The following is a 24,144-nucleotide window of genomic DNA, read 5'->3' on the forward strand; positions in this document are numbered from 1 at the left end:
GATTTCTAGTTTATAATGCTAACCCACTTGTTACCCAATTGCTAATTAGTGTAGTTAGGGGCAAATTGGTTAAACCAACCCAATTCAATTGTTGCATGTGTATTATTTGGACTCAAATCAGATTTTTATAATGTTAATTGTGCCACCTAGTTAATTGTTGGGCTATTAGTGCTAACATAAAGCTGATTTAGTATTTTATTAAGTTATTTTAGTTTAATTATTAAGTTAAGTATAATGTTGGGCTTATAATCTGATTTACTTAGTTAAGTAATTTCAGTTAATCTTGTTGCTTTAATATTTTGAGCTTTAGTGGACTGATTTAGTTAGTTTCATTAAACCACTTAACTTATTTACTAAAAGTATGTCCGGGCTATAATTCCTAATGACTAAGTCGCTTGAGTTAACTAAAACTAATTATATATAATTCATTAAGTTTGTTGTTTATAATTGCTTTTAAGTTATGAGTGTTTCACTAATACTCAAGTTCACTTATAATAACAATATAGCTTGACTTAATAGTTTTAGTGATTAAAATAATGTTAAAGGCCCTATGATAGCTTAATCATGGACGACTAATTGGTGCTTAACTATGAACTCGAACAATAATATATTTTGGAATGGTTAAAGGTTATGTAATATAACTTTAAGTACGATGTTACATAATTCTAAAAGTATAACTAAAGGAGCTATTTCACCTACTTAGTTGATGAAATAGTCACCTTAATTAAAAAGATATTAACAATTAAGAAATAATGAACGCTATGACCTTAATATGCGCTAACTGATATTTGCGCTTAATAGCTAAATAATGAAGCGTTCTTTAATAAAACTATTCTTGAATAGATTAAAGAAGATAAAGGATATCACAAACCTCCCTCGGCTATCATGGTTGGTAAGTAGGAAATTCAGGTAACGTCTACTGCTAACACCCACAATCCCTTTCGAATGATGTTTTATGGTATTTCGCACTACGTGTTGATGCATGGATTGTGGGATGTGAAATGTTTTGTGATTATGATGATTTTCGATGATATGAAATAATTTTGATGTTTATGAAAATATGAGTATGAAGACACTATGAATTTAATGATGTTTCATGATTTTGATTACAATGAGGTAATGTAATTATGATATGTAATAAGAGACGAAACATGATAAAGTACAGTGAAAGATGGTTCTTGGCAGTATGATACGGGCATCGCAAGTGTCACCGATGTTGTGACCGCCTGACTGTTTTATGATACGGGCACCGCAAGTGTCACATATGATGTGACCGCCTGACTGTTATCTGATGGGAGACGTCCCCTATGTTATGATGTACTAGCCAAGTTACCAAACTAAAAGATATATGATGATGAACATGATAAAGAAGATAATGTAACATGATATGATATGTTTGTGAAATGTTTTACTTATTCTCTCCTCCATGTTAATAAATAAAATGATGTGAAATGAATTTACGATGTTAGAGTAGTATGTTACTGAGCCTCGGCTCACGACGTTTTGTTTTATTTTTTAGGTATGGAAGAACAGTTGTGGATCAATGATAGACTGCGTTATGGAGATTATGTATGATTCTATGAGGTTTTATGATATTTTGTATGATGGATAAACAAGTATTATTTTACGATGAGTGATTGTATAGTGAATTTTCAATCTTAGGCTATTATTTTATTTGTGGGTCATAACCCACATAATTAGGTTATGCTTCCGCTGACTTAAGGTTATGTAATTTGTCAGCGTGTTACATGATCAAAAGAAGGAAGGGTGCGAAACAAAATCTCATAGGGAGTTTTCAAACCAAGTAAAGCATAAGGCGTGCGATTAATTAAGTAAGCAGCACTCAAAATACATTCACCCCAAAAAGTAATAGGTAAGTGCTCCTCAAAACGCAAAGCACGACCCACATTTGAAATGTGCTGATGCTTAAGTTCCACACGCGCATTTTGCTGAGGAGTACCTACACATGAAGACTGAAACAAAATACCAATCTCTCGAAAATAAGGTTTCATGCAATTAAATTCGGTACCATTATCACTGCGAACGATTTTAACTTTACCCCCAAATTGACGCTCAGCCATTGCCAGAAAAGACATGAACATGGTACGCACTTCAGTTTTATCAAATAATAAGTAAACCCAAATAGCTCTAGAAAAATCATCAACAAGAGTCAAAGTATCTTGCTCCACACGAGGAACGAGTATGATAAGGTCCCCAAAGATCACAATGAATCAACTCAACTCAACCGCTTAAGCACTCAAACTCGTCTTCTCGCATCCGAAAACCGCTAACTAGACCATCTACGAACCATATTAGTTTTCTTAGTCACAACCAGCTACAAGAATTGAAAACCACATAGAAGAGCCAAAAGTATCTCGAAATAACAAAATGGTTCAAAAGAACGCTCAAATTATGTAATTAGATCTAAGATGCACTAAGAACTTCATGAAAATGAGACTTAATACCTACCTATATGCAACTAAAAATCGACTTATCAAAGTTTCCCAAGATGAACTATTGCTTGTACTCAAGCAATCCAAACTAAGAAACCAATGAAGGAGTTCAATAGCCGCGTCAAGCAAAGTATGCATGCCAATTTTCTAAACCCATTGAAACACATATTCAAAGTTATCATGGTAGAAAACAATCAAACCTCACAGTACAGCACAAGAAAAAGCAACCATCTTACACCACAAGTTCTCCCATTAGCCTGACTCAATCATGAATATAGTAGCTCTCAATTTAGTCGTGCAGAATATCTCTCATGTGTATAAAAAGGGTCAAATGATCGCTCAAGTATCCATTCCATTGACTATATCCTACCATAAGCTTGCACGACTTCTCACACTCCACCGCTACAGGACTACGTTACATGCAAATAATCATGAGGACTTCATATGGGTTGTAATGAAGGCTTAGGTATGGGTATGGAAAGTTTTCGGAAAGTGGTGCTGAAAGGGGAAAGTGAAGCTTTTCGAACACCTTTGACAAAAATTACAAAACTCCAAACACAAGCATTTCAAATTGCACTATTTTCATTAACTGAATCATAACTCCTCAAAGAAAAACTCCAATTTCCATTTATTGAACACTAAAAACATAAATCACAATATTTTTTTTATTTTATCATTTCCTTTTGTTTTTTTCTTTTCGAAGGATTTAACCAAAAGCATCTATACAGGAAATGAATAGGAGTATCAAAAGTAACTATGAGGAGATGAACTCAACACAGATCAGGAGTTTCAACTAATCATCAAATTACATTAAACATCATTATGAATATCCGATGTCGCAAATTGACTATCACCAACATAGAGTTACAATCCCCTATGTAGGACAAGGTAAAGAGTTAGAGATGTAGTTAAACTAAAGAAACAGGCTAGGCTCACAAGGGTTGCAAACAAGAGTAATCAATGTAGGTGGCATTTGGCTATGTAGCTCAGAAAACAACAATTCCTCAATCATATTCTATGCATAAACAAGTCAATAATGACCTCAAGGAGTATCAATGCAAGTTTTAGAGACTAGTCGCAAAGGAAGAGCATCACACATAGAAAGAAGAGCATCACAAATATGTCAGTCTATAAGGCATGACAACATCCTCACTAGGTTGTAGCTACCAACACTAATCTAATCATACAAATGAGAGACCAATCTTACCCAAACCAATCAATTCCTTGTTAACTATGAGATTCTCAAAAATAACTTTTTTTTATTCACAAGCACATGCATAAATCTTTGCTATCATCGGACAACAACTCCTAAATACAACCTAAATGATAGAACTATTATGCATATGATTTGCAAGATGCATCTTAATAGTGAAACTATATGCAGAAACGGGAAATACATAATGCCTAAATGATGACTAATATATACATATGATGTGATATATCCCTTCCCCAAGCTAAATGGCACAGTGTCCTCAATGTGCAAGAAAAAAAAGCATACAAAGAGAAGGGATAAAGGAAACTCTTGGATTAGGAAGATCATCATGCATAGTATATGATCGCTAGAGCTACCCGGCGTCCATCCTTATGAGATGTGCCATGCGCGACGATTGTGTAGCAACTGGGGAACATTACCAAAGGTGGACTAGAAAGCCTGGTGCTGAGAGGTCATCACATCCACAGAATGCTGCATAGCAGCAACAGAATCGGTGTGACACTGATGGAGCGCATCAAGCTGGTGAGCATAAGGGGATACTGGAGGCTGATGAGCTTAAGTAGAAGATTTGGGAGCATAAATAGGCTCACCACTCTGTTCCTCAGAAGGAATCTAATGGAAATCAGGAGCAAAAAAGCAGTTCTCCAGGTTGTCGATGATGGTGTGCTCCGGGTTTGGAAAGTAAGCATAAGGATGTTGCCCAACCATCCAAACATACTCATCTATAGTAACCTCATTGGCTATCCTTCCTAAGGTCGGGAAAGCCTTCAGATCAAGTTGTGTGCTACCTGATATGACGTGTTGGCATGTCAAATCAACACCAAAAGAAAGAGCAATCACAAAAATGATGCAACCGATAACTATTTCACCACGAGACCTGGTAACCTCATCAAAATGATCCATGAGCCACATCACAGGGTTCAAGAAACTCGCTCCATCTACAAGACACCACAAGATAAAAAGCTAACAACCCCGAAAAATGGTCAAAGAAGGCAATTTATGTGTGGTGCGCAGGTCGGGGCTAACAATCCAGAATCCTTATCACGCTGGGGATATTAGACAGCTTGACCTGTGATTAAGTTCCAAAATGTATGATCATCATAGCGCCCAAGTATAGTATAATGGGGGTCGTAGGAACCCTGAACAGGCCAACTAAAAATGGCATTTAGATGATTTCTATTCGATTGCCGGGACTCGTTCATGAGTTGAAAGGAGATGGAACAAGGATTTTTAGTGCTAGAGTGAACGAATTCTAATGTAGAATGAAATTCCAATGTTATGCATTTGTACGAGAGGGCATGCATGTGGAGGAATTGTTGCTAAGCTAAAAAGTAGAACAATTGTTGGAGGTCGCTATCTATTCCTAATTCAGGGACTATTAGAGGATCATAGAAGCGAGTAGCGGGAAGGCGACGACCACGACCACTAAGGACATGGAAACACTCTAGGTGAGCCTCAGAAGTGAATTGAATGCCTAGGGTGTCCAAAGGAGGGGTCAATGGCAGGTGGAGGAAGTGGGTTAAAGGGATCACGGGTGTTTCTGAGATGGGAAGAGGAAGTGTGCCTAACGGGTTGGCTCTAAAAGATGGCGTAGGTGGCATATGATCACAAACAAGGTAGACACAAGCAACAAATTCACAACACAATCACCTAATGACAAATGTCAACCAAAGAATGTTTATGAACTTTCTCAATGCCAATAGCTAACACTTGTTGTATCAGTCCTTCTGAAAAAAAAGAAGGGTTGCAGTTTTTACACAAGTCGCAGCCATTCCAATTTAGAAGGGTTGCGGTTTAGGGCAAAAACCGCAACCCTTTAGTTGTAGAAGGGTTGCGGTTGAATAAAAAACTGCAGCCATTCGTTATGAAAAGCCCTTCGTTACGACCTAACATTAACTAATAACATAAAAACAAGCACAAAATAGAAGTATATATAGAGTGGAAAGAAAGCACCTGATCTTTGAAATATTGATTCAACAACTTCTCTGCAACCTTCAATACTTGTAAAATGCAAAAATATCTAAGAAACTAATGAAGAAAAGCAAATAAGAAAAACAAAAAATTAATATTATAATAAGAAATAAACTAGAAGACACTAAATTAAATTAACCAACGACTCCAAAAACTTGATAGTGATTTTAAACAAGTTATAAAATCTTATTTTCGCAAGTATACAAGACTTAATAGTAAGTGATAAATAATAGGGTATCGTATCCACAAGGAACAGTTGAGTAATATTAAATCTAATGTCTACTAATTTTGTCCTAAATAGTGATAGAATGATTTTTTTTGTAAATTAATTAAACTAATCTGAAATAAATAATAAACTATATAAACTTGGCAATAAAAAGTGAATTGGAAAACAGACAATAATATGAAATCTAGGACAGTCGAATCCACCACAACTAGTATGATTAACGGATGAATCGAAATAATAATTAATTTGTTTATCAAGTACCCTAAACTACAAGTCGGAATACTCATAAAAACAGTATTGTGATTAATTAGGTGACATAACTTATCTAACCAAAACATAAATTATTCAACTTTTTAACCACAAATCATCAAACACCACTACATAACATCACAATTTCAACTACAAGAACAAAGTATGTAAATCTGATAACAATAAAACCAATAATCAATTTTACAAGAACAATCATCAACCTATATTGCAAAAATTAATCAACCAAATAATAATCTCAATAGTTATGCAATCATAAACCAAAAATTAATTCTCAAACACCATTAAACTATCAATTCATACTAATAGGATTTCATCTAAGTCCTGAAAAAATAAATTAGCTACTCATAATATGGAGCCAAATTATGAGAAATCATGGTCGAAATTTTTGCTTGAATGCTTCGAATCCGGTGTTGTACTGCTGCGTCATCTGGTTCGAATTCTGCTTCATCAAACTGTCGTTTTCTGCCCTCTCGTACTGCTGCGTGCTTCCCCTTATTGATGTTGTTGTCTCCTTTTTATTTCGTCCTCCCTCTCTACTAATGTCTCCAACTCCAACCCCTTCAAAACCCTATGATGCGTCAATTTTAGCCCACAAAAGCAAAACCCATCCAGCTCCCTTTTCTTCTTTGTTTCTTCATTTCATACATGGGTTTAAGTGGCACCATTGGGCTTTAGGCCACTTTTCTGATTGCCGTTAGTTTGCATCAAGGAAATTCAAACTTCCTTTTCTTCTCGCTGCATGGTTTAATCAAATATGTTTAACCCATAAAATTGCTAAGGCCTATTTTCATTTCTTTGACTCTAACATTATAATATACCTGTCAACATTAGATATATTATTAAATTTATAAAATATGACATAGATCAAACTAATAAATAATAATATAAACATGATTCCTAAGATAACCTATAAAAATCATGAACACCCATAACTTGTAGTTTATATTACTAATAAAGAGCTAGTAAGAGTAAATAGAAAAGGTTAGAAATATATAATTATTCACCCTTCTCAATTTCTCTTTTATTGAGGTTATATCGAGTGTCATACCGATTGTCGTCAGTCCGTGACTTCTTATCTCGATCTCTTCGACATACATCCTTGATGTGTCTGCTTGAGTGGGATGATCATTCTTCCTCTTACTTAGCTCTTTGTGAGTTTTACAGATATCTAAAGCCTGTATGAACTTTTGTGTGAGACTCATTGCCTCACAGAAGGTAGATGCTTCGCTTTTTGCCAATTTCAGCTTAAACCTACTCGAAGGTAGAGTCTTGACATCAATGCAGTGAAGCTATACTGTCTTGTAGGTCCGAAATTTTTAGGGGCTCTTCGTTGAACCTTTTAATGTAATTTGCCAACTTCACGTTTCTCTGTTGTCTAATAGACATCAAGTGAATGTTGGTCTTTCAATGTCTCCTAAATATTATAAAGTTTTGCTCAAATGCGGCCTTGAGAGAGGCGAAGTCTGAGATGCTTCCAGGGGAAAGTTCAGTAAACTAGGTGACCATGAGCTTCTTCAGTATTATTTGAAAAAACTTGTACCATGCAACTTCGCTCCCTATTTGATTACTTATTTGCGCCTTGAAGGCGGCGAGATGGTCAATAAGGTTCGTGGTCCCTCCATAATACTCGATTGAGGGAACCTTAACCTTTCGGGGGTTGGAAGTCCTCATGATCTCTTCGCTGAAGGGCGTGATGAAGCCTAATTTGCCGAAGTTACCAGTAGAGCACTCACTGGGCCAAGATTTACTCGACTCTTTCTCCTTATGCCTTTTACTGCCCTGTTCATGTTGTCGAGGACATCCCCGTCCTCGGCTAGGGTCAGGGGATATCTCTCATGCATGCGTCGAATGAGCTCGGCGTTCGTTCAGTACGTCTCAGGCATCTCGAGCACCCCTCTAGAGTGCTCACTCATTTATGACATGCCGAGTGTCTCCTCTTGCCGCGGGAGCTCGAGTTGAGGTGTACGGTACTTGTGCTTTAATTGAGGTACTCGAGCATTTGGCTAAGGTGCCTGAGTTACCTACCGAGGTGCACAAGTTTCTGATGGGGTCCTCGACCATTAAGTCTTAAGGGTTTTTGAGGAATGGGTTGTATGTTTGAGGTTCCTTCGCCCCCATTCTGGACGTTGTACACGAGGGCCCTTATGCTACGCTCCAGTGTGTCATTGACTGCTCTGCTAATTGCTGGAGCATCTGTTGTGTGATGGCTTGGGACTCGGTTGCTTGTAGAGGGGCCTCTATTCGAGGGAGAAACATTTGTTCTCGAGGTCCCCTTTCCATGAGGGCACTAGCCGCCTCTCGAGGGCAGATCTCCTTGAGATTGTGTTAGTTTCTGGCAGAGAATAATAGGGCCCTTTGGGGGTTCCCTGCTATTTTGTTGGCCACCTCAAGGAAATTAACCGATCTCGACGAGGTGAATTCGGAGGTTGTCTCGTCCGACGTGTTCTTCATGTGTTGGCCATGGCTTTTTTGATGTTACGATCCCCATAGACGCGCCAACTTGTTTCGGGTAAAAAGTTGTAGAATGGGGGATCTGATCAAAGGTGTGTAGTGTAAGATTCTAGGGGTGCCAAGCGTCCAAAAGATGTCGTAAGACCAAGAGTTACTACCCCGTGGGTGATTCCTGGATAGCCCCTCTGACGCTCAAGTCAGTATTGACCTTGAAGTTTAGTAAGAAGTTGTAAGTGTGCTATTCAGTATCTCAATGTTCTCTATTTATAGGCGTTGGAATGATAAAATGTGAGTGCCAAATTGGAACAGAGCGTGGGTTGGGCCGGACTTACTAAGGGATCGGCCTTCTAAATGTAACAAGGACAATATAGTAATTTACCTTGGATTTATAGGCCCAGAGATACATTGGGCCAAACAATAATCTTTGTCGTTGATCTTGCACGCGTACAAAACTTATAGATACCATTTAGTTCAGAAAACCCCACTTCAGAAAAAATCTAATCTGTCCTCATCTGAAATATATTATTTTGATCGTCTTTGCTATACGACCACAACTTGAAGCGAAGACTTTATAATTGACCCCCTAGTCGGCAAAACAGACAAACAAGTCAATTCTAGGGTCAAAGGTACAATTAATGGTGGATTGGTGGTCCATTATGATTTCAGAAATGAAAGAGTTGCAACTTTGCAGTAGGGAGTCCTATAGAATAATTTGTTGCAAGTTCATCTGTAAGTCTATCCGAAATGTTACAAACAAATCCATGAAGTATTATTCTAACATTAGATATTTACATTTTTATTTTGCATAATATTAAAAACTATTAGTATTATCTACATTGAGTGCATAATAAGTTTGTTATGAAACCAATTTGCTTTTAGTCATAATGAGTCTATTTTAGATCAAACGTGTCACTTTTTCAGTCAAATAATCTCACTTTTAAACTTAGATAACTTTTTATCTTAAATAAATCACTTACATTTATATATTACCTAAAGGAAAACCGTTACCCCATTCTCACATAAATTTATTGCGCATTAGTCTCATATTAGAATTTTTGTTGTTTGCAAGTAACCTTATGGTTTTAAAAGTGACTCATTTTAAATTAAAAGTTAATTGTATTGGGTGGAAGTCAAGTGGTCTCACAATAAGTTCATTGTGTACCTTATGCACATAAAACTATTTGCTTTTCATAACCAATCGAGCACATACATATAAACTTAAATGATAATCTCTATCTAATTTTTTTATCGTGCTCACTTAAATATCCTATTGAAACATTAAAGATTTTGACTACGTACAATGATGATTATATATGAAAAACTATCGACGTGTGGGGTCTTGTTGGACTTATCTCAACTTGTAATATAAAATATCAACAGTTTATGATTTTTACTATTATTTAACCAATATATTATTAGTGGTCAAATATGTGAATTGTAGATCGTGCAAAAGCAAAAACACAAAATAAAAATTAGTAAAATCCTTCTTTTTTTGTTTCAATAACTAGTTTGTAAGCGTGGGCTATACCCCGAGTACTTATAGTTTTTATTATTAATAGTTTACTTTAAAATGATATCACCAATTATCACTTGGTTTAGTGGTTAAGACTTTAGTATTAAAACTTGAAGTCATGGGATCAAATCCTAAACAATGCATTTACTTTTTTTAATTTTTGTATATAGCATACGTGTAGTAAAACACCATAAGGAAGAGCACACATGGCACCATTTTATGGCTACGAAGGCCTTTTAATATATTAGTATAGATAGGTTTAACTTTCTTGCTTGGGAAGGACAAATTTTTTTATCATTTTTGATATTAACTTTCATAAAGTAAAAATTACAATTGCTCATATCTTGAAGATATATGTTAAAACTAGTGATACTCTTCATGACTTTTTTTTTTACTTACATTTAAGGGTTTGTTCTGTTCGGCATAAAAACAGTTGAACTAAACTAAACTGAATTGAAGTGAACCGAACTAAATTGAACTGAACTGAATTGAATTGAACTGAATTAAACTGAACTGAATTGAATTGAATTGAAATGAACTTAAATGAATAGTGATATGTGAGAGTAAAAGTATTGTCCAGAGCTGAACCAAGCTGAACTGAATTGATCTGAATTGAACTGAACTGAACTGAATTAAACTAAATTGAATTGAATTGAACTGAACTGAAAATAAGATGGGGAGAACAGACCTAAATCACCAAGAATGATAAAAAATCAAACTAGTACAACTAAAAAAATAATAGATGGAGTACTTTTCTTATTATTTACCAGTTCACGGTAATAAAATTTTAATTTCTTTTTACACCAATATGTTAACGAATATCAATCACTACCAATATTGCCATTTCCTTTTTGATAAGTGAGAGACGATGAACAATTCATAGGTGAAAATTGAGTCATTTCGTAAATCCATTTACTGTAAGCTCCATGCCACTTCCTCTCCCTTATTCATATTCTCCAATTACGTTTGCCTTTTGAATAATACATGTTGTATTTCATTCATTTCATTTTCTTTGCTCGATATATTTTGAATGGAGGATTGTATATATTTGCAAGTTGCTACCTTGTTTTTGTGTCATTTAATTACCTATATAAGTCCTACCTATTTTACCCATTTTTTCTCGTCTACCTATTTACCACAGTTTTTACTAATGTAGCAAACCATCACAATTAATAATAAATTCGAGCAGTAGGTAATAATCAATTGTTATTGACATTACCTTTGATTCAGAGATCCTAAAATCGATTCTCACCTTTATAACAAAGATCTCCAATCTCCTCCCACAAAAGAAAATTCAACTTACCTATCCAAAGAAATCATAACAATTCGAAAAAGAGAAAAAGCAATAATACATTCGTTTGAAAAGTCCTTCCTGCCATCCCACAATAAGTTTGAAATGACTTGTCAATGAGTCAAGCATTCAAGAGTTGCTCCATAAGATAAGGATGGAAAATTATTTTTCTAGTAAACTATCACAACATTTTAAAATCAACTTGAAGAAATGGCGGAAAACCTGCTTATCCTCATCTCTGTAATAATGTGCCTTTGTCAATTTAATAGAGTTGACGCAGAGGTAACCTTTGTGAGTTCTACTTGTGTTAATGGTGCTAATTACACTAAGAACAGCATATATGAAAAGAACCTCAACCTCCTATTCTCCGAACTTTCTACCAAAACCTCAACTCACAACTTCTATAATGCCACTTCCGGCAAAATCCCCGACAAACTTTACGCCCTCTATCAATGTCGAACAGATGTGAGCGCAGAAATATGCAATGAGTGTATTATTGCCGCGACAAATCAAAGTGTGCACTCTTGTCCATCTGCTAAAGAAGCATATGTGTGGTATGAAGAATGCATGTTAAGGTACGCAAACCGTTCCATTTTTTCCTCCGCCGAGACATCTCCAGGGCCTCGAGTGTGGTCGTTACGCAATGTGTCAAATTATGATGCGTTAGCTCCAGTATTAGCAGCTAAACTTGATAGTGTTATTAGTCGGGCCGCGGTCGCTACGCCTTTCGGACACTTTGCGACCGAGGATGGTAACTGGACATTATTCGACAGTGTGTATTGCCTGGCGCAGTGCACGCCCGATATTGATGGCTTTCATTGTAAGAATTGCTTGACAAGGGCTTTCTACTATGATTAATGATTATAACACGAGTATTCGGGTGATGGTATTTTATCCGAGCTGCCAACTGAGGTATGATACAACTGAGCAATTTTACCATGAGTTAGATGCCGCGGTACCAGCTCCTGCCCCATCAGAAATGCTCGTTACAAATCCAGGTAAAACGTTGTTTTATTTTTCTTTATGATTTATCCTCAGCTATTTAATGGTCTTTATGGTACGGAGGCCTGAAGTTGTGGAAGTTTCTGAAATATGCCATTATTGTTTTAAGTTGATTTTTTATCCACTTGAATAAAAAATAATAACTGAATCGGTTTTTGATTTCAAAATCTGAGTTCAGACGAACACTTTAGCCGACAGGTAATAGTAGAGGCAATTGATACAACTTCTAAAGAATCAAATTAAAGGCATTTGTGGAACTATTAGAAGGGGCACAACCTCACGACACAGGATAACTTATTTATATCTAGAATCATTTCTATTTTGACCTCACTTTTATAGACATTATAGCCACATAACGTACATTTAATATTTATCCTTACTTCTTATCAGGAAAGTTCTAGCACATTTAATACTTGTATTTTTCAATGTAAATATTTATCTTTTCAATACAAGTACTACAATTAGTTAAAGCAAATGATAATTTTCTTAATATATACCCCCTCTCTCCCATAATATAGTGCTTGTTTCCGTTTTACACGGTCTCCAAGACATAACTTTGATCTTTAATATCTTACATTCCGTATTAATAAAAAATATAAAAAGTTGATATTATGGAACTACACATTTAGACGAATTGAATCTAACAAGATCCCACATGAATATGTTTTTATATATACAAATGAGAACATTCGGTCAAAGATTTAAAAATTTGACCCACCACAAATGAAGTAGGCACTATATTATATGACGGAGGGAGTACTAAGTTTTTGTTTGGTTGAATATAGGAAGTATGAATTCCTTGGAAATTTATTTTTCCATGTAATTGTATTTCCTATGATTTGCTAAATGTTTTTTGGTGATTCATGGGAAATGAAAATTCCCATGGGAATTTCCACTTACCTATGTCCCCTAGGTAAGTGATTTCCTCCATTTTGTCGGAAGTGAACTTCCTAGGAATTTCTACTTCCCATGAATTTGTCAACCAAACAACATCAAAATATTTCAATTTCTAGGAATTCTAACTTCCCATATTAAACAATTTCAACCAGACAATCACTTATATATTAAAAGGTGTTCTTCAACAAGGAACTATGACACGTGGCATTATCCCTTATAGTGTTGACTTCATGTAATGCACGAACAAAAAAAAAAGTTATAAAATGCATGGTATAAGATTTGATCCTATAACCTCAATCTTGTATATTAAAGTTTTAACCACTAAACCAAGTAATATTTGGTGTTATAATTTCAATGTTAAATACTAATAAATGAAAATTATGATTACCCGCGGCGTCGTACGTGCCAAAAAACTACTCCCTCTATTTCAAAATATATTGCATTCGCGCTTTACGAAAATTTGCTTTGACCACAAATATCTCTCAAATACGATAAATAAAAATTATAAAAATTATACCGTTGGATTCGTCTTGAAAAATACTATAATAATATTTTTCTAAATTTTCTATCAACATAAATTGAGAGTAATTAACGGTTTAAGTTCAACCTTGAACATCGCGCGTGCCTTATATTATAAAACGGAGGAGTAGTACTTGTGCAAGATAAGAAACGAACACTATAGATTGGGATGGAGAGAGTGTAACATTAAGAAAAATGCATTTACTTCAATAAAAATAAATTAAATTTAGTAAGAAAAAGTTCAATTGAGTAAAATCAGTGAATTATATAAAGAAAATAATGAGAATTAATAAAAACATGCATGTTAGTAAAAATAACTTTAATTTGGTTCCATGTGGAAATTAGTATTAATTTCCACAAGTATTATTTCATTGAAGTTCCAATTTCTAGGAAACGTTAAAAGTTTTTTGGTATTTCTCGTAGGTAGTTTTACTTATTTAAGTCCCTCTACTAAATAATTTTACAATTGCTCATATCTTGAAGATATATGTTAAAACTAGTGATACTCTTCATGACTTTTTTTTTTACTTACATTTAAGGGTTTGTTCTGTTCGGCATAAAAAAGTTGAACTAAACTAAACTGAATTGAAGTGAACCGAACTAAATTGAACTGAACTGAATTGAATTGAACTGAATTAAACTGAACTGAATTGAATTGAATTGAAATGAACTTAAATGAATAGTGATATGTGAGAGTAAAAGTATTGTCCAGAGCTGAACCAAGCTGAACTGAATTGATCTGAATTGAACTGAACTGAACTGAATTAAACTAAATTGAATTGAATTGAACTGAACTGAAAATAAGATGGGGAGAACATACCTAAATCACCAAGAATGATAAAATATCAAACTAGTACAACTAAAAAAATAATAGATGGAGTACTTTTCTTATTATTTACCAGTTCACGGTAATAAAATTTTAATTTCTTTTTACACCAATATGTTAACGAATATCAATCACTACCAATATTGCCATTTCCTTTTTGATAAGTGAGAGACGATGAACAATTCATAGGTGAAAATTGAGTCATTTCGTAAATCCATTTACTGTAAGCTCCATGCCACTTCCTCTCCCTTATTCATATTCTCAATTACGTTGCCTTTTGAATTACATGTTGTATTTCATTATTTCATTTCTTTGCTCGATATATTTTGAATGGAGGATTGTATATATTTGCAAGTTGCTACCTTGTTTTGTGTCATTTAATTACCTATATAAGTCCTACCTATTTTACCCATTTTTTCTCGTCTCCTATTTACCACAGTTTTTACTAATGTAGCAAACCATCACAATTAATAATAAATTCGAGCAGTAGGTAATAATCAATTGTTATTGACATTACCTTTGATTCAGAGATCCTAAAATCGATTCTCACCTTTATAACAAAGATCTCCAATCTCCTCCCACAAAAGAAAATTCAACTTACCTATCCAAAGAAATCAAAAATTCGAAAAAGAGAAAAAGCAATAATACATTCGTTTGAAAAGTCCTTCCTGCCATCCACAATAAGTTTGAAATGACTTGTCAATGAGTCAAGCATTCAAGAGTTGCCATAAGATAAGGCTGGAAAATTATTTTTCTAGTAAACTATCACAACATTTTAAAATCAACTTGAAGAAATGGCGGAAAACCGCTTATCCTCATCTCTGTAATAATGTGCCTTTGTCAATTTAATAGAGTTGACGCAGAGGTAACCTTTGTGAGTTCTACTTGTGTTAATGGTGCTAATTACACTAAGAACAGCATATATGAAAAGAACCTCAACCTCCTATTCTCCGAACTTTCTACCAAAACCTCAACTCACAACTTCTATAATGCCACTTCCGGCAAAATCCCCGACAAACTTTACGCCCTCTATCAATGTCGAACAGATGTGAGCGCAGAAATATGCAATGAGTGTATTATTGCCGCGACAAATCAAAGTGTGCACTCTTGTCCATCTGCTAAAGAAGCATATGTTGGTATGAAGAATGCATGTTAAGGTACGCAAACCGTTCCATTTTTTCCTCCGCCGAGACATCTCCAGGGCCTCGAGTGTGGTCGTTACGCAATGTGTCAAATTATGATGCGTTAGCTCCAGTATTAGCAGCTAAACTTGATAGTGTTATTAGTCGGGCCGCGGTCGCTACGCCTTTCGGACACTTTGCGACCGAGGATGGTAACTGGACATTATTCGACAGTGTGTATTGCCTGGCGCAGTGCACGCCCGATATTGATGGCTTTCATTGTAAGAATTGCTTGACAAGGGCTTTATCTACTATGATTAATGATTATAACACGAGTATTCGGGTGATGGTATTTTATCCGAGCTGCCAACTGAGGTATGATACAACTGAGCAATTTTACCATGAGTTAGATCCGCGGTACCAGCTCCTGCCCCATCAGAAATGCTCGTTACAAATCCAGGTAAAACGTTGTTTTATTTTTCTTTATGATTTATCCTCAGCTATTTAATGGTCTTTATGGTACGGAGGCCTGAAGTTGTGGAAGTTTCTGAAATATGCCATTATTGTTTTAAGTTGATTTTTTATCCACTTGAATAAAAAATAATAACTGAATCGGTTTTTGATTTCAAAATCTGAGTTCAGACGAACACTTTAGCCGACAGGTAATAGTAGAGGCAATTGATACAACTTCTAAAGAATCAAATTAAAGGCATTTGTGGAACTATTAGAAGGGGCACAACCTCACGACACAGGATAACTTATTTATATCTAGAACTCATTTCTATTTTGACCTCACTTTATATAGACATTATAGCCACATAACGTACATTTAATATTTATCCTTACTTCTTATCAGGAAAGTTCTAGCACATTTAATACTTGTATTTTTCAATGTAAATATTTATCTTTTCAATACAAGTACTACAATTAGTTAAAGCAAATGATAATTTTCTTAATATATACCCCCTCTCTCCCTAATATAGTGCTTGTTTCCGTTTACACGGTCTCCAAGACATAACTTTGATCTTTAATATCTTACATTCCGTATTAATAAAAAATATAAAAAGTTGATATTATGGAACTACACATTTAGACGAATTGAATCTAACAAGATCCCACATGAATATGTTTTTTTATATATACAAATGAGAACATTCGGTCAAAGATTTAAAAATTTGACCCACCACAAATGAAGTAGGCACTATATTATATGACGGAGGGAGTACTAAGTTTTTGTTTGGTTGAATATAGGAAGTATGAATTCCTTGGAAATTTATTTTTCCATGTAATTGTATTTCCTATGATTTGCTAAATGTTTTTTGGTGATTCATGGGAAATGAAAATTCCCATGGGAATTTCCACTTACCTATGTCCCCCTAGGTAAGTGATTTCCTCCATTTTGTCGGAAGTGGAACTTCCTAGGAATTTCTACTTCCCATGAATTTGTCAACCAAACAACATCAAAATATTTCAATTTCTAGGAATTCTAACTTCCCATATTAAACAATTTCAACCAGACAATCACTTATATATTAAAAGGTTCTTCAACAAGGAACTATGACACGTGGCATTATCCTTATAGTGTTGACTTCATGTAATGCACGAACAAAAAAAAAAGTTATAAAATGCATGGTATAAGATTTGATCCTATAACCTCAATCTTGTATATTAAAGTTTTAACCACTAAACCAAGTAATATTTGGTGTTATAATTTCAATGTTAAATACTAATAAATGAAAATTATGATTACCCGCGGCGTCGTACGTGCCAAAAAACTACTCCCTCTATTTCAAAATATATTGCATTCGCGCTTTACGAAAATTTGCTTTGACCACAAATATCTCTCAAATACGATAAATAAAAATTATAAAAATTATACCGTTGGATTCGTCTTGAAAAATACTATAATAATATTTTTCTAAATTTTCTATCAACATAAATTGAGAGTAATTAACGGTTTAAGTTCAACCTTGAACATCGCGCGTGCCTTATATTATAAAACGGAGGGAGTAGTACTTGTGCAAGATAAGAAACGAACACTATAGATTGGGATGGAGAGAGTGTAACATTAAGAAAAATGCATTTACTTCAATAAAAATAAATTAAATTTAGTAAGAAAAAGTTCAATTGAGTAAAATCAGTGAATTATATAAAGAAAATAATAGAGAATTAATAAAAACATGCATGTTAGTAAAAATAACTTTAATTTGGTTCCATGTGGAAATTAGTATTAATTTCCACAAGTATTATTTCATTGAAGTTCCAATTTCTAGGAAACGTTAAAAGTTTTTTGGTATTTCTCGTAGGTAGTTTTACTTATTTAAGTCCCTCTACTAAATAATTTTATCCATAATATAGGAAGTAAAATTTCGTAAAAAGTGAATATTCCTAATATTTTTTGTCGGCAAAACAACTTTACAATATTTTATTTTCTAGAAAATTATATTTTTCATGAACTTTTATGTCAATTAGGAAAATTTTTTATCTACCAATCGAGTAAATAGCGGCGGACCTGTGATTAGTCCCAGTTGGTCATGTGATCACCAACCATTAATTTAGGAAAACTCCTTATAATTGTTCTGCATCGTATTATATCATTTCTTTTTACTAAGTAAGTATATATATCAACCTTTAACTCACTTACAACCAATGCAACTCAGGTTAGAAGGCAAATTCAAATAACAAGAGACGTAAAACTATACATCAACCACTTATAGAGCTATATACCACATATAATCTCTTCTAGCTATTTTTTTGGGAAGAACAACATGAACTCTACTTTTTACAATTTGCTTAATCTCCTCAACAGTTTTATGAACAGTAAGCACCTGTTGATGTCAATAAACTTTGTCCCTGCACCTCCAGATCATAGGTGGATCCAACGTGGGTTCAGTGGGTTTAGACCTGGCAAAGTTGGTCCTGATCCGAACATCCGGTCCGAAATATCCGATCCATGGTCCGATCTGGGTCCGAACGAGACGGTCCAAACCTTGATCCGAATCCGAAACTGCCCCGATCCGGTCCGAATCCTGATCTGAAATAATCTTGATCCGAAACTCATCCGAAATCTGAATGATCCGATATAATCTTACCCGATCCGACTTGATCTAAAACTGATCCGACCCGAAGGCAAACCGATCCTAAATTACTGGTTTCGATTAGGCTTTGATCCGAAATACCCGAAACTTACCCTTTTTTTATATAAAAAAAAATATCATTGGCATAAGTATTCCATTCATTCCACCATAGTCCGATTCCAATCCGAAATAATAGTCCGAACGATGACCCAATCCGAAACGATCAGATCCGGTCCGGTCCCGGTCCGAATGTAACTTGATCCGAAAACGGTCTAATCTGAATTGGTCCGGTCCGATTCCGATCCGAAATAATAGTCCGAACGATGACCCAATCCGAAACGGTCTGATCCGGTCCGATCCCTGTCCGAATGTAACTTGATCAGAAAACGGTCCGATCTGAATTGGTTCGGTCCGAATCCGATCCGATTGGTCCGATTGCCAGGTCTAAGTGGGTTAGCGTGGTTTCAAATGACCCACACAAATCTGGAAAAAAAAAAAGAAAAACCGTTGAAAAATGGCATCTACGCATTAAAATATAATTATCTTGCGCCGGATTGATTTAGTAAATGTCCGCATGGCTCAGTGGTAGAATTGGTGAATTTACTGTCAATGGGACGCGGGATCAAATCCCGCCTGCGAGGAGTGAGTTTTCTTTTCATCTTCTAAATAATGTCCTTTTACTCTTTTAGCATTTAATTAGTTTCCACATCTTTCAAATTTTGGGGTGTTTTCTTTGTCATATTTTACTCTTTTGGCATTTAATTATGAGAGAGTACTCGGGCGTACAATCAGTATCTATTTTTTTTATTAGTCTTTTATTGAATTGCATTCTTAAATATTTGGTAGTTTAAAAAAAGGCAATGCAATTTGAGTATAATACATATCAAACATGTAATAGAAAATAATACTTCATCCGTTCCATAATAGGTTGAATATTGTCATTTTAGGTTTATCCCAAGTTAGTTTGAATACTTTAATTTTTGGCATGATTGGTGTTTTTACCTGAACTTAAAAACCTTTAAAGATATTACTTATAACTAAAAGAATGCCTTCCCAAAGCTATTCTTTTAAAAAAATTCTAAAATCTGTTAGTTTAGCTAATTTAACTCATCATTTTTTTAAATAAACATTAATTGATGATAAATTTATATTCAGTTAACTCAAACTTTAATAAACAAATCTTAATTAAATTCTTAATTTTTAAATAATAATTCCGAAAAGTTTGCATTAGAGAATTGACTTTGGTCATTCGGCAAACTATTCTAAATGCAGTAAATTATGTGTGCTCACATCATATCTCGAAAAATTGTGAGGAAGATGCTAATCTAACATCAAAAAAATTTCGAACCCACGTGGATTAATTCCTGGATCCACCACCGCTCCAGATCATATATATCACAACAGATATATCAGCAGTCCATACGACTCTTTTAAATCTTGAGCATTTACTTCTTGAAATCCATCTAATCAAACGACTGAGATCATTTGTTGTTGCGTTTAACCTCATCCATCTCATTATCTCATTCAAGCTAGATTCCTAAAATGACACTCAGAGAATGAATGAGAGTGAGACCCGTTATCTCTGCTACAGATCAAAAAATCAGCAGTATTACTAACACCAATCCTTGTTAGTTTGTTAGTTGTTTGGAGCCTTCCCTGAACTACCAGTCACACTATGAATCTGTGCTTTGGTACACTCAATCTTTTCCACACAAATTTGTCCCAGAAGATATGAGGGAGGTCTCTCATCAATTTGTCATAAACCTGCCTGACATAGTACTTAGAAATACTCAGAAATTCAGCTCTAGAATAAAATTGCTTCAACTGATTTTTAACCACAAATTTGTTTCCAGTACCAATTTCAGCCAGAATTTGGAACATAATTCCACCAATCAGCATTCCTTAAGTAAACTACATGGATCCACTTAACCCAGACATTATGTTGTTTGGTAGCAACTGCCTACAGTCCTACACATATTTCCCCAAACTTGCAATATTCGATTTAACCACATTCCAAAATCCAAATCCACCAGCAGCTTTGTCACAACAAAGATTTTACCAACCAATGCTATTAGGTCTATGACTGCAAACATCTCCATTCCAAATAAAAGCTCTACAAATTTTTTTTCAATACCATCGTATCATTGTTTTGATGTTTGGTTCAGTGGTTGTTAGGCCGCGAATTTGTAGGTTTACATAGCATTACGCGGGTTTGATGTAAAATGAGGACTTTTTGCTTTGCCTTTTCCCCTTTTGCGTGCTCTTTCACTCCTTTTCCTTCCCTTTTTTTTTGATGGCGAATCTACGTTGGTTTACGGTTTTCCTTTTATGTGTTTTTTCACCCCTTTTCCCTTCTTTTGTTTTAACTTTTTTTTTTGTTTTGTTTTGATATGGAGAAGTCTACATTGGTTTTCTTTTCATTTTATTAATTTTGTTTTTAGCTTTAACTTTTGTAGAACATTAAATTATCCCAAATAATCTCCAACTTTTGCCCTTCTTTTTATAATAATCACAATTTAAAAAACCCCCAATTTCAAGGACTATCTTATCGAAATAATATGGACTCTTTAATTTTCTGTATTCTTTATTTAATATACCAAAAATGTATTAGCAACATTCTGTTGGCAAATCATCTAAGAGTTTGGATTACTATGAGAACCATCCTATGACTCTGATTCTACATATTACTTATGAGTTTTTTTGCCTTTTCAATTTTTAGTTTGCAAATAGTTAATACCTAGCTACTTGGAAATATATTTCTTCCAAAAATAAATTTGAGAATTCAATTGTCCTTTTTTACATCTATATTTTGAATGCTTATAATAAGTGTTATACAATGGCTAATGCATAAACAATTTAAATTTTATTTATCTCATGTTTTTTCGAAGTACTCCAAACACACGTGGGTCAGATCCTGGATCTGCCACTGGTTAGTTTGACCTACCATTATCAGATTCTTGGATCCCCATTGGGTAGACTACCCATCATTATTAAATACTTTTTAAGGGTTGTGAAAATGAAATCCAACTCAACATAATTTTTTTTGATACTATATTAATAGTGGGTTGTCAACCCGACAGATAAATGTAACAATGTCCTCATAACCAAACCACTTGAGTTTTGTTTAGTAAAAAAGGGTGAAATGAATGAGCCTAACAGTGTCATGTCTTTCTGCAGGAAAGAGTAAAGCGGGCCCATCAATTGTTGTAGATAAGTCACTTGGTATTTCAATGTTGGTTATGATTGCTCTCTTTAGTGCTTATTAGGAGTTAATTATTGTAAAGGGTCCATCATTTATTGTAATAGAGCAAACAGGTATGTGGGAAATCCCCAAAATTATCTGGATAGGGCTCTAGAGTACTACTCCTTTCATCTCAGGGCGAAATTCTCATTGGTAACTCCCAGTTTTGAGATTTCCATTATGAAGCCCAAGTTTTTTTTTTAAATTTCAATGGTAAGTCTAAGTTATTGGGGTTGTTTGGCAATTAGTTGTTGGTTGTTTTAGTTGGTTTGTTTAACTGGCTTGATGCATTGGCGGTATGTATTGGCTTTTTGAGTTGGTTGTTCAAGCCAACTGTTTTCAAAAGTGTTTGGTAAAATTAGTTATGGTTGTTGGCCATTTATATTAGAGAGTTTGTGGGCCAACTAGTCAAAAGTCAATCCAAAAAGCTACTCTAAGTAGCCTTTTTGTTTTGACTTAAAAGCCAGCTTTTCAGAAAACCAAAAATCCAATAACCAAACACTTTTTTTTGGCTGTTTGACCAAATTAAAAAGCCAAAAGCCAATGAAAAGGCCATTTAATGAACATTGACCATTATCTTAATATTAAATGTGATGTTTTGAACTAAAAATTATTACTCCTTCAACTTTTCGTTAGAGTTAATGTCTTGATTTGCTTGCCCAATTATCACCTTGTTTTCCACGACATAAAAATTGTTCGGTTGAGGTTTTCGGGGTCACTACTATGGCTCTTCAGGGTAACATCATATTTGAGGTTGAAATTTGCAAAAAAAAGTACGACCGCATATACCTTGCTTTGCACGTTAGGAAATGTCTTGATTGGCGTGCCTCGATTTGCATGCCAAAAAATTTGCTTGGTTAATATTAAAGATGGAATCGAAAAAAATGACCATAAGTATCTCGTTTGCGTGCTATAAAACTAATTGAGAACATATTGGTTTGCATGTCGTTAATTTTGAATTGAAATTTTCAACATTTTACGACAATTACTGTTTTTTTTTTCTTCATAATATGACGATTGAAATGTATGGAATAATTGAGCTAAGGTTACCAATGTGATTTAAAAAATTCAGGATTACCAATGGAAAAAGTCAAAATATGAGGGTTACCAATGGAAATTTTCCTAATACAAATGATGTTTTATTTTAAAGTGTCTCGAAGTATAAGTCGTATTTCTAGTTAAATCCAATACTTTTACCTAAAATACCCTCATTGTGATAATTTAATCCTATTATATCCTCATAAATTCATCAGAAACTGCACCCATAATTAATGCAAAATGAAATCTTTGACAAGATTATCTAAATAATCTTGCCATTGCTCACTCCTCATTTACTCTCTTAATATCCATGTATTATGCAAAGCACTTACCGAATCAAATTGTTTCTTTTTTTTGGATGAAATATGTGTATTATTCCTTTTATAGGAGTAAACTCTTCACCTTCTAGAACTTATTATCATGTATTATTCGTACAACATTTATTGATTTGTTGTTTTCGTTTTAAAAGAAAAAAGAAAAGAAAGATAAAGCTATCCCAATGCAATTGAATATATTAATCCAAATAAACAAGATTCAACTAACGTTAATTTTTGTGTAAAAACATGCCTATGATTTATATTATGGGACAGAGGGAGTATTTTTTATGGTAAGGACTAAGGAGAAGTCGCACAATCCTATTGAAATTTTATTTGGGTCAACCCAGCCTGACTTTATAGGTAAAGCCCCTTAAGTGTAGGGGGAAATGGGTAGGTGAGATCCCCACTCCCGTAGTGTCTCTAGTGGGCTTTGCAATCCTACAATCTCAAAATTGTGAGATACAAACCAAACAAATGGACCAAGTACTACTTGGTATTGTAAAGTGTTATATATGAGATGTAATGTTGTAAGGCGATCATATGATAAATGATTACCACACAATGTATAATTAGGAATATTACAGATAATAAAAATATGATATTATCTTTAGAATATATTAGTATGTTAGGATATATCAATATCTTAGCAAAAATATTATCTTAGTAATATTTCTAATAAATATTTGATTAGTAAATTTTCCCCAAAATATCCTATAGG

The 24,144-nt window shown here is 34.4% G+C and overlaps 2 protein-coding genes across 2 annotated transcripts; both read left to right on the forward strand.

Annotated features, from left to right (window-relative positions):
• Positions 1-11,598: 11,598 nt before the first annotated feature.
• Positions 11,599-12,246, forward strand: LOC130589848 (cysteine-rich receptor-like protein kinase 10). Its single transcript, XM_057391452.1, has one exon. It carries the CDS (start codon positions 11,599-11,601, stop codon positions 12,244-12,246), a length of 648 nt encoding a protein of 215 aa, XP_057247435.1.
• A 3,176-nt stretch (positions 12,247-15,422) lies between these two features.
• Positions 15,423-22,432, forward strand: LOC104901116 (cysteine-rich receptor-like protein kinase 10). The gene is given in 3 exon segments (XM_057391009.1): positions 15,423-15,759; positions 15,762-16,213; positions 22,008-22,432. Coding segments are annotated over 3 exon segments (783 nt in total). The 5' UTR covers positions 15,423-15,461; the 3' UTR covers positions 22,041-22,432.
• The last annotated feature ends 1,712 nt before the right edge of the window (positions 22,433-24,144 follow it).

This window comes from Beta vulgaris, chromosome 8 (assembly GCF_026745355.1).
Source record: "Beta vulgaris subsp. vulgaris cultivar EL10 chromosome 8, EL10.2, whole genome shotgun sequence".
Classification (NCBI taxonomy): Eukaryota; Viridiplantae; Streptophyta; class Magnoliopsida; order Caryophyllales; family Amaranthaceae; genus Beta; species Beta vulgaris.

What these genes read in the sequence shown, in the direction of transcription:
- LOC130589848 (XM_057391452.1), top strand. Translation starts at nt 11,599, where the DNA reads ATGGCGGAAAACCTGCTTATCCTCATCTCTGTAATAATGTGCCTTTGT.